The sequence below is a fragment of the Lycorma delicatula genome, chromosome 7, assembly GCF_047948215.1.
Source record: "Lycorma delicatula isolate Av1 chromosome 7, ASM4794821v1, whole genome shotgun sequence".
Lineage (NCBI taxonomy): Eukaryota > Metazoa > Arthropoda > Insecta > Hemiptera > Fulgoridae > Lycorma > Lycorma delicatula.
The window spans coordinates 13,225,948-13,238,595 of record NC_134461.1 but is presented as its reverse complement, the minus strand read 5'-3'; the positions used below and the strand labels follow the sequence as shown (position 1 = coordinate 13,238,595).

Below are 12,648 nucleotides of genomic sequence, written 5' to 3'. Positions count from 1 at the left end.
TGCATTTAACAGCATGTGAAAATACTTTCCTAATATATTACTGCAAAAGAAAAAGGTTGTTTATAAAGAAATATATCTTAAAAACCACTCAGTGGAATAAATTAAGTTTTATATTATATTAAACCTTGTTCTTTTTTGTATTATTATTGAGAGTTTCAATTATTTGAATAAAACTTGTACAAATTAAACATAAAATGTACCAATTTTTTGGCTATTTTTCCAGGTAAAGTGATTTCAAATTTCATTAAGAGGTTATGCAACAAATTATTGTTTAAGCATATTTAAGAACAAAGTTTTTATTTATCTACTGTTTAAGTGTTAACATTTTTTTCTGGTAAACAATTTCAATGTGCCATTACAAAAACTACTATTTTAGTACTTCTTAATAAATTTACTTTGTAAAATGTTTAGATTAATTTTTAAACTGAATTATCTATTTTAACATGACTCTGTATATAACTACTTTCATAATTTCAGTTAACAATGGGGTGAATAAAAGGTGTGAAAGAAAGAAAAATTAAAATAAAACTGCTGATAATCTTGGCCATCTGGCAGAGAATAACAAACATTATTGTTTCATAGTACTGCTCAGCAAAACAACTGTACCGTTAAATATAAGGTCTACACCTAGAATATGACTGTACTATAAACAGAATTATTTATGGTAAACTGAACTACCAGTATATTTGCAAATTATTATTTTATTATATGTAAGTGGGTTTCCTTAAACCATCCTTTTCCTTATCCTTTTCATTAATGGTCCATTAGGTGAAGGTCTGAGCTCCTAGTTAAGATGCTATAACCTTTGGACCAACTATGTAGATGTACTGGAACTATGACTCTGTTTCCTATCTGATAGCCAAAATTTAGCCCAATGGTTATAGTATTATTGAGTAAAGCTCAGCCTTCTAAGAATTGTGTCCTAACCGCTTCAATATGGATTTGTTAATTGTAGTACCATCTGCAGCATTAAATGGCAATAAGTTTCACATAATAGCCCTAAAAAAAAAAATCATTTGGAGAAAAATCAATATATTTTTTTAAAAATAAGCATTTCTAATCTGTTTAAAACACATAAAAACAAAAATATTGTTTCTTCATGCTGACCGACAAAAACCAGTTATCCATTTAATAAAAACTTTATTACTATGCATAAATAGATTTATTTGTTTTATGTGTTCACAATTAATGTCCTTTATACATATCTTTAATTTTCTATACATCTAATTCTCAACTCGATAAAGTTTGTAAACGGTAAGTCTTTTAATTAAATGATATATATAAAACCTAACCTGTCCTCCGAAATTATGAACCATTTCACAAATTTCAGCTACATTATCTTCAAACACACCAAATGTAGATGGATATGTGATCATAATACAGGAAACTCGTTTGTTAAATTTTTCCAGCTGTAAATGAAAAGAAAAATTGTAAAATAATTAGATTATTCAAAATTAAAAAAATATTATTGTTAATAAAGTTCTAGAAAATCAATTAGTTTTATCAAAAAATGTTGTTTAGGAAATATATTTACACATTCATATTTGTGTATACATACAATACTCATATTAATCTTTGCATAACTGTAACAAATAAATATTTAAAATACCTTCCATTTAAATTATATAAATACTACGTTAGATTATATTGTTTGTCATCACCTAGACAAAATATTGAAGTAGAATAAAAAAAAAAAATCAAGTATTTTCTTTAATATAAAGAATTATTCTTTTATATATAAAGGCTGTCAAGAAAGTTTACTGTAATGATGTGGAATTTTTACTTGAAGCTTTTGAACATATGCGCCATTCTGATCAATGACGTCTTTTTACAGACTCCTCAAAGCCTAGTTTTAAAACAGTCCTTCTTCATGTTCGAAATAATATTCTCTCAATTTCTTTAGCTCATATGAAGAAGTCATAAGAAAATATGAAACTTGTGTCGGTAATGATTCGGTATTAGAAACATTTGTGGAGACCTGAAAGTGATAGCGGTGTTCCTTGGGCATCCTAAATTCTGCTGCTTCTAGATTTTATAAACAGATGAAAAGAAATTGATTCCTTAAATTCATTACCTTAGTTCTGAATTTCATGAAATAGGTGTTTCTGTTGCAAGAAAATATCCATTCTTAAATTAGCTGAGATTTTTTAAAAAGAAAAGAGTTATGAAATACATCATTTCATCATCCAAATCACCCAGTGATGTTATTTTAAAAATGTTATCTCCACATTTATAAATTGCATTAAAAGAGAAGCAATCCAAAAATGTGATAATATTCATCAAACTGTGATGAGTGAATCAAACGTAATTCAAAAAAGAGTGCTTTCTTTAAGATTTTTTGAGTACAGTGAAATCTCCAAAGAGATTACATTGCTAGAAAATATGTCTTGTGTTTGGACACATTCACAGTTCGGCGGGCTTGTAAAAAACCATTTTATTAGTGTACTAATTAATGATGAAACTAATGAACTCATTTACGACACATTTATCATCATTACACTACATTCTAAAAAGAAATTATATGACAAATTAGCTTACAAATGAGACAATATATCTACAATTTATGCATAATATGAAACAGTACAGCAGACCAAAGCAGCAAACAACAGTAAGTGTTAAATTTTTTTTATATGATGTTTGCTTAAAATTCAAGAAACAATGGGCCAAGCTAAATGATCCTTTTATCAATGGTATTATTGATTTAAGGATCATTCTAAGCATAAATTTATCCAGGTAACTCTAGAACTGGGGAATGAGCAAATCATAAATAGTGAGCATGTCATTTTAATGACACTTTCATATAGTAGAATTTTGAGAAGCTGACTAAATCGCATTATGTAACAACATAGCCATAATTAGCAAGTAAAATCTTCAAAAAAGAGACTAAATTTTATTTCGGTATCTCGTTTATTCAAATCAAGTAACCTTTTCTCAAGATATCAGCAACATAATAAAAAATGATATTGTACCACAATTTTCATAGGTAGGTGAATGAATAATTCATTGAAGTGAGTGCTATCTACATACTGTAAGTATAATTAAAGTTATGTCTACTAATAATTTTTCTAAGGTGTATTTTATTCGATATTATCTTTACATTCCACATAAAACTAAAAGAAATAAGGCTTTTGCTGTAATGGCTTAATTTATTTTGATTTATGCCCATTACTTCAATTTTTGTCAGTTATATTATTTATACAAGTGCCACATGAATGGCATTACTTGTATTAACAAATTCAATAATATTCATTATTTGACATATAAGCTAATGAATATTGAAGGCTTCGTTAATGTATTTGCATTCTTAACAATGTACATGGTTGAAATCCTCTGTTTCACAATATCTTCTATTTCTTCATTTAAAATATTTACAAACACAGGCTATTCATCTCAACAAAAAAAATAGAATTTCTACCATTTACTCACTCAAGATGTACTGTTCTAAATAGGATAAAAAGTAAACCTGTACTCTTTTAAATTTTAAATGAGGATTTCTTCCCTATGTTGCAGGAGGTATTTTTGTTATTTACATGCTGTGTATATGTTTAAGTAACCATTTTTTGGGGACAAGGAATTAAAAGATTAAAAATTGAAACAATTTCCACACAAATATTTTTTTTTAGAATTTTAGCTGCAGGTTTTTTCTACTTAATAAATCTGTTATCCAGAGGGAAACCAGAAAGTCTCATTTTGTAATAGAAGTACCACAGACAAAAAACAGTTTCTCAAAAGAACAGACAAAAGGAGAGAAGATTTCAGGAATAACATAGAAGGGGATGAGTATTCTTCTCTCCTAGCCAACACACACACACACACAAGAACTGTTTTTATGTTCATAGGGGGCTAAAGTTTATAAAATAAATTTAAAATTATTTCAGTTATGAAATTGATCACCATTAAAAATTAATCTTCTGAAAATAATAGATTAGGAATGAGGGACCTGGCAATGATTTAAAGTAACAATGATATAACATAAATAAAAATATAACCTTTTCTTTTAATTGTTCTATTTCAATACTGCCATCTTTGGAAACAGATATGGGTTCAACAGTCATGCCAGCCATTTGTGCAGACGCAGGATTTGTACCGTGAGCTGAAACTGGTATTAAACAGACATCACGCTGAGTTTCACCAAGTGATGCATGATATGTCTGAATAGCTCTAAGACCAGCATATTCACCCTGGGCACCACTGTAAACAAAAATTATAAAACAAAATATATCTAAATATACTTTGAAAACTAAAATAATTCATTTGACCTTTAAAATTAAAAACAACATCATAGGTGTGGTAAAAATTAAATAAGGCTTTCTTTCTCTGTTTGTGACACAAGGGAAATTTTAAACATTGCCTAATTCATTATAGTACATTAAAAATAGACCAAAAAGAGATTGTACGGAAATAATGACATAATAATAATAATAATGACATAATAATTGTACGGAAAGAAATTGACTTTTCTCTTTTAAAAGTATAGTTTTAATATTTATTAAGAATTTAGAGGTTATTAAGATTCTCTGCAGACTCCTAATCAATATGTAGTTCAAAGAAGTTGAAAGAGTGAGCAGTAAACGGAGGTAAAATGAGATCTTTTTGCAAATATTTCAAAGATTATTGATTTTACAAACAACAAAAAATGTTAATAAAACTTTTCTTCAAAATTAAAAAATTGTTTTCTGCTCTTTCATCCAAAATTTTACCTGAACCTACTATTAGAATAGAATTATTCAGATTATTTCAAAAACTTTAATTAAAAATACAGTTTGTGTATTGTCAATGACGATACAAGATATTTGACAAAGGAAAGTAATAAGAGATATATGTCAAGTCTCATTTGTCAAAGACAATATCATGTTGTAAAGTGCAGGATTGTAATGAAGTTCTCATCTACCATATGAGTACAATATTTAATTTGAAAAGGAAATAAATTAATTTTGATGAAAAATATTCAAAGGTAATTGGAGACCAATAGAATTAAAAGTAATACTTTGAAAAAAAAAGAGTTACACAAATACTGAAGCATTCGATTCACAAAGTTGTCAAATTTTATAAAACTAATAAAATAACAGTTAAAATTATTTCTTAATATTCCTTTTTTCCAATAAACTGTAACACATTTATCCTACAAGTAATACTAAAAAGAATTTGAGATTTGACAACTCAAATATAACACTACAACATAAAACTTCTACATTACAGCACTGTCCTAAGCACTGAACACTACATCCAACAGAAAAGCATATTGTATGCTTCTAAAACTCTCAAAACATCTTTGAACATTGGAATCCTTGCTTAAAAATGTTATTTCTGAATATTTTATCCTAATATCAAAAGAGCAATACTGCTCCTTTTATTCAGAGTATTTCTTCATTGCATCTGGTTTAATTTGCAAGGAAATAATCAGATTCAACCCTGAATATGGTTTAGTGTTTGTTTTCTTAAATAAAAATGAACAACACATACATAATAATATTCAATTATTATAAATAATAGTCAATTATTTTTTAGATAAAAATAACTGCTAAATATTCCAAAATTATATTAAAATAAATTAGGATTAAAAAATTTCCCTAAAAAACATTTAGTCCTTTATCTTTTACTTTCCTGTCTAGAAAGTGCTATAGCAGAGCTGTAGTTCTAGAAAGTAAAGTACTGTAATCAGTCCAATTTGGGCATATGCAGTTTTCACTGGATCTTAACATTTTGATACCTAAGGAACCTAAAAACCAGATAGAAATTTTTCAGACGTTAATTTTTGTGTGTTTGGTGTTGGCCTCTAAATCACCAAATCACCATTATATCTCCAGTACTACTGGACCGATTTTGACCAAAACTTGGTCAAAATTTCAACTTAAACGGTCAAGAGGTGATGCTGCAGAACAAGATCATCCTCAGTACATCGAGACTTCACCTAATTAAGGTCATATTTTTCTAACACATTTGTTAACAATTAAAAATAATATTTGAAAAAAAAAAATTTTTGCAGCATCACTATTGTAGTCGTCTGCAATGTTGTGATGTCACAGGTGAGTGGTAGAATTAAATAAATGAATAATATTTAAGTGTAAAAAAGTAACTTCATCTGGTCGGGTCTCGGAACTTGATCGCCCGGTTGACTCGGTACCTTGTATTCAGACTTAGGTTACTTTAATTTTTAAATATTCTTTACAAATTCATATTTTGTTATTATCGTTTAAATGTTGGAGCTTTAATGTATTTAATAGGATTTTTAAATTTAAATATCTTCGGCTTCGGTCAGATTCATTCGAATATTTACAGAGCACTCGGCTTCTTTCATACGCACTTGGCTGCTGACAATTCAGTAGTTCCTTATACATCACTCGGCTCCTTTCGAATGCACTCGACTCCTGACAAAGCAGCGGATCCAGCAACATTATTTAAGCAAGTCCATCGTCATTCTTGTGGTCATTATTAATTCTTCAGTCATCACTCTTGTTCAGTTCCAGGTGCCTACAACTGGCAATCGCATTATTCTTGTATAATTGCATTAAATAGCAGTTCCAGTTCATAATTCAATTACAATAAACATTTAATAATATTAAATAATTCATTTAATATTTCAAGTATATTAAACATTTAATTTATTCATACATAAGTATTTTCAAATATAATATGGAATTTGACAATAACATCAACTTATGACTTTAATTATTTAAAATCAGCACCGAACTTCATCTGTTCGTACAACCGGTGTGTTAAGCCTTTTGGCTACACCAGTCTGCCGACAGTACAAGCAAAATTTGCTCTATGTAAGTTGTGAAATAACATTAGTTTAGTTAGTGTCGACCGTCGCCGCTAGTATCGCCACACCCGCGCAAATTAAATACGTTTTGCGTGCGCACTTTAGTTAGAATCATTGAATTAAATAAATGAAAAAAATATTATATTTAAATAAAATAATAAATATTTTAAATTTTACTGTAAGTGTAAGTCGTGTATCAGAAACCTGTGTTGTCAGATTTTTTTTAGTTTTAAACACTTCAGTAATTATGTTTTTAGATTTGCTTTATTTTAGTAAAATAGATTTTATTTATTAGGTCTATTAGATTAAATTATTAAATTTATTAATTTTTTAATGTAATAATCTATATGAATACATAAGAGTAAGTATAGAGGAAAAATACATATGAATTAATTAACAAATTAATTAATTTGAAATTAAAATAAAAGACTAAAAACAATGATTTGCATATTGAACATTCAAGGCATTCTAATCTGAGAAAACTGGTCTTAATCTTAATTTATACACAGAAATTTTACCTGTTAGGTTGAAAGGATATTTTATCATAGCCAGTTATTTCACAAAGATCCTTTTCTAATTCAGTAAACATAAGCTGATAACCTTGAGCTTGTTCTTTTGGTACAAATGGATGTAAATCAGTAAATTCCTTAAAACTGCAAGGCATCATTTCAGTAGTACTATTCAGTTTCATTGTGCATGAACCCTGTATAAAAGATTAAAAAATGCTTTTATTAACATAAATCATGCATTTAAAACACAAGTCGACATCTTTGTTAAATCCATGAATCACATGAAGGGGTAATTTTAGAACTGTACCTTTTTTATATTAGACTTAAGTGGACCTGTTCTAAACTCACAGAACATGGAAAGATCAATGATAAAAAGGAGTGATAATAAATAGGAATTTACCCAGGAAGAGATAAAAAGAAAATAAAACACTAAAAAATTGGTACCCACAAGCTTAGGAAAGTACAACAGATGCCCATTCCACCCATAATCCCTCTGGAGATCAAAGACTTTTCCTAGGAGGAGAGTAGCATATTACTACTATTTAACAATTTTATTAAATCAAGTTCAAATATACACTCAACAAAATTACTTTTCCATCCCATCCATACTGAAAACCATTTCTTATCTCTGAATAATGTGACATGGAACTATTCAAGCAGAGCATATGTAAACTGAGAGCATGGAAAATTGCTGTCAGGATTTGAAATTATTCTATCAGACCTATGCTTCAGTCAAAGAAGTCTTTCATTTGTTCATTCAGGTAGTACAGTAATCTTCTTCAGCATCCTTTTAAGATTTAATCACACTCTACCATATTGTTTCTGCATTCAGAATTGTCTGCTCTTAGTTAATTAATGCTGTCCAGACATTGTTTATGGTATAGGATAAGTTGACAAAAAAGATAGCTGGACATCAATATCTAACGACAGTCCTGGAAGCAAATAAAAAAGAAAAAAAGATAGACATAGAGACTAATACTGGATCTACGGAGATGGCTGGACCACAAAGCATGGAAAACTGGGGGTACTATTTAACTCAGTTCCTGATCGGTCAGTTACTATAAAGCATACTTGTTTACACAAGCATTGAATCCCTCAGCCAAGTGTAATTATTGCAGAAGAGAGGATATCGCAGAACACATGGTTTTCAAGTGTCCAGTTCTTGCAGCACAGTAAAGCATGCCCGAGAGAACTTGGCATCATGATAACTATGCTACAGACCAACAGCTTTGATGTCAAAGATGTCGGTCAGAATTATCCACACAAAGATGGCAGAAGAAATACAGGGAGGAATTCACTCTGATTTTCTCTTGGAGCCCACTACTGCCCAAGGAATAGTAATAGGTAAAAAAGAAGAGTTTTATAAAAGGTACCATTATCCATTCATAACCCTACAACCATCAGTTCAAACCCTACAGAACAGTTTCTCCATATAACAACATGAGAGCCTCAATACGATAAGCCTTTCAGAACCATGAGCCTCATTGATCCGATGAATGATATTCATTCAAAGAAAAAAATCACTCTTAGGCCAACAAGGAAAGGTAGAAATGAAATGATTGTAGAATGCAAGTCTTAAATCTCTCATCTTATTCTTTGCTAGTAATTCTGTAACTGGTAATTGAAGTATAGAAGTGCTACCCTGACCAAAAAATAATTTTTTCTGAATTTGTATCAATCTCAAGCACCTACTAACTATTCAAATGTATTTATTCAGTACCAAACAAATGCATGATATATGCAGAGACACTTGCTGTTTGGATGTTGGATAACCACCTGCTGCAAAACAAAGCACTAAGGTCATCAAGCAAAGGACTTCTGATTATACTTCCCCTCTGTTAATTTAACAAATAATTCAATTTTTTCCACTAATTTACCTTGAACTTAGACAATGATGCATAACAAATAGGGTCAAGTCCATCATAACACCCGTATACTTTGGTGTTTGAATGTCATTTATCTACTTATATTAAGACGTGTTCTCTGTTACAAAAATGTAGGTCAAAATGAGGTGTTCCCAGGATTTGAATCTAAGTGATTTGTTTTTCATAATATACTGTTAATCTTCCTAGTATTTTTTAGACTGGATATCTCATTTTTGCACCTTGCCACTAAGATTATGTCACGTATATACATACAGTTATTTGTATAAGATTACATCTATTAGAGGAATTGTCTAAAATTTCTCACTTGATGGTCTCCAACAACTTTGTATAGTAAATAAGAGTATGGAATTGGAGGCTAACCTTAAACCAAAATTCCTTACTACATGTTTTTAATCATACATCAAAATTATTTAGTTCATTGTAAGCTGTAACATTTATCAAATTCCCTAATATATTTGTTTAAAAATTGCCAGGAAGTGTCAAATTGCCAAGATGTTTAAATAGTTTATTTATAGGTAAAATAGTCTTTGTTTCATCTGCTATTACTGTAAAGTTTAGAAAGCTTTCTTTGTTTTCCGTAGCAAAAAAAAAACAAAAACAAAAAACTTGTAGATAAATGTCAGCAAAATTTTTGGGTACACTCTACATAATATTTCTAATAGCCTACAATTTTAGTCGAGATCTAATAAAGAACAGTTCTTAATTCTACCAAGCCCTGCTCAAGAAGTATACCGATTAATTACTGAATGTCTATCACTGAAATTGTCTTTATTAGCTCATCAGTGAATTTTGTTCATCATTAACATCCATTGTTCTTTCTTTAAATGAACTGATCTTCCATGCTTTGTCTACTCGTAATATCTTTACCGTACTGTAATCACTAATTTATTGGTGACAAATCTCAGCTAGAATTAGTCCTTTTATGCGGAGCAAATACAAGGTAAAATGAACCTGACAGGTCAATTTGAATATTGTTTTTTGCCCTTTCTAGCACTATCACTCTAACATTTGTAGTCGATGCGTTATGGAGTACCTCCATTCTAAAAACTACTTTTGACATTAAGTGATTGCTAAAAGTAGTTTTGAGAATGGCGATACTTTGATATTTGCCAAATACGAACGGGTAGAATAACAATGCTAGGAAAAGCAGAAAATAACAGCCAAATCAATTATGATAATCTAGAGGAAATACAAAATATTGTGAAAACCTAACAGGTTCATTTAGCAGGGCTAGAATGAAATATAATAAAAGTAATTGATATTGAATAATGAAAAGAAAAGTAATGCAGAGGTTGCCAAATCAGTTTAAGAGAAGTATAGTAGAGAAGAGAAAAAGGATGGAGTAAAAATGAGACTGTAAGCAATGAGAAGTACAGTTAGAGCAATAAGATGGTTTATGATAGCAGTGGAAGATGTAAGAACTTGCAAAAAAGAACACTGCAAATGTGCAGCAGCAGGTGAAAGATAGTGCAGGACAAAAATTAGAAGTATTTCAGATGACCCAACATAGATAAAATCTTGAACAGAGGATAAAAATAATGTTAGAGACAGCACTAAACTTTATTTTAATTCTGTTCACTTTTTTTAAATTTTTATTCCTTTCTTTTCCTGTTTAGCTTCCAGATAATACTTCAGAGGATGAATGAGGATGATATGTATGAGGGTAAATGAAGTGTAGTCTTGTACAATCTCAGTTCAACTATTCCTGAGATGAGTGGTTAATTGAAACCAACCACCAAAGAACACTGGTATCCACAATCTATTATTCAAATCCGTGTAAAAATAACTGACATTACTAGGACTCTAGACTTTACTAGGGCTCTCGAGTTTGCTCGAACTCTCGACTTACAAATCAGCCGATTTGGGAATACGCGTTCACCACTAGACCAAGCTGGTGGGTTAATATTTTTATTCCTGGAAAAAATGAAAAAAACACTTCCTAGAGCCTAACTGCATAGAACAATTTTTTAACTATTCTAAGTTTATTTAAACAAATCAGAAAATACAAACCAGTGGAATCATAGAATGAACTAAAGAAATATCTTTGTTTTCTAGTGACTTCATATATCTTACAATTCTTGTTTCAGAATGATAAGTGTTAAAAATAGGATGAGTCATAAACTGTGACATTCTTTTGAATTCTGTCTTCAAAATACTGTTGCTTAATATATCACTGTTTTCAGCAATCTAAAAACAGAAAATTAATAATTATTACTAAACTTTATAAAATAAAACATAAATACAAGGTTTGTTCAAAATCTGTCTGACCATTGACCAAGTGGCTATAAATCTTTGTTTCCTACAAAATAGCCTCTTATCATAATACTGAAAATATTTTTTGTACATCTCTTTTGATATTTCTACAAGTTGTGCTATCACATTCATCATTATATCTCCCAGCTGTGACAACACTTTCAGAAGCATTTGAAGTTACCAGAAATTACAAGGAGCCATATCTGGTGAGTAGTGATTTCAAAAAACTGTCTTAGGTTCTAGTGAACTGAGGATTTCTGTATTTGACTATACAGAATAAATACTTTCTGTATTTGAAGTTCTGGATTACATGTGACAAATAGGCGTGTGTGTTATGATGCAACTGACATTTATGTAATTTCCATAGATCCAATCTCTTGCACCAAACTGCATGACAAAGGTAATGGAGATCCTTTAGAGAGTTCTGTTTCTTGATAGTTTAGAATTCTGGGGCATACTTGGGTTGCACAGCTCTGAGGAAATTAAAAAAAAAAAACAGTCAGCTTCATTTTCACTTGTCTTGCTTTCTTTGGCCTTGGAAATGATGGTGATTTATTTAGGCATTAAAAAGATCAGTAACAGCTAAAAAATTACACTCAAAATCCTACACAACATCTGTTAAGCATAAAAAAAGCATCAATGATATTGATCATCAATTTTTTTCTACAACTTCAATTTAGTAGAGTCAGTGAAACTTAAATTTAATAAAGTCAGTGAAACACATTTAGTGAATGTGGAAAAATTGTTTGTTGTATGTGGAGACATAGATAAAAATTTCAAGGTATTTTATGAAACTCATACTTTTTTTATTTGTCATAATTTTTTTTTTTTGATTGACAAAGATAATAAAACTAATGATAGAAATAATAAAATTAGATATCTTTCAACCTCCCTTATTTTCAGAATATATTCTATTAAAAAATGAACGTGGTTAAAATAATAGTATGGAAAAATAAGTAAAATTTTGCAAAATTTCTACATCAGTAATAAATATTTTATGACAAATAAGCTCAAATTCCAAGAAATTTCCAGAACTTAAAGATTTTTCAAATTCCAGGTTTTCCAGTGTGCATGGAAATCCTGATAACTGTCAACTGAGCTTTCGTTTCTGGGTTATATCCATATACCCAAGATTCATCGACAACATGGTCTTAAGAGATTTAGGATCACATTGGTATACTACTATGCAACATCAAAACAAATCTTTTTCTGCTCAAGTAAAGCAACTTTGGCACAA

General features: G+C 29.7%; 1 protein-coding gene across 5 annotated transcripts in view; it reads right to left on the bottom strand.

The window, feature by feature from the left end:
* The window catches only part of LOC142328437 (glycine dehydrogenase (decarboxylating), mitochondrial-like), a 50,232-nt gene that overhangs the window by 11,337 nt on the left and 26,247 nt on the right, over positions 1 to 12,648 (bottom strand). For 4 of the 5 annotated variants that reach the window (XM_075372193.1, XM_075372194.1, XM_075372197.1 and 1 more), the window contains 4 exons: positions 11,169 to 11,345; positions 7,282 to 7,466; positions 3,990 to 4,191; positions 1,293 to 1,409 (listed from right to left, as the gene is read on the bottom strand). In XM_075372193.1, the coding sequence (XP_075228308.1) occupies positions 1,293 to 1,409; positions 3,990 to 4,191; positions 7,282 to 7,466; positions 11,169 to 11,345 (681 nt within the window). The remainder of the gene's footprint in view (positions 1 to 1,292; positions 1,410 to 3,989; positions 4,192 to 7,281; positions 7,467 to 11,168; positions 11,346 to 12,648) is intronic. The other variant, XM_075372198.1, reaches the window with a different exon arrangement.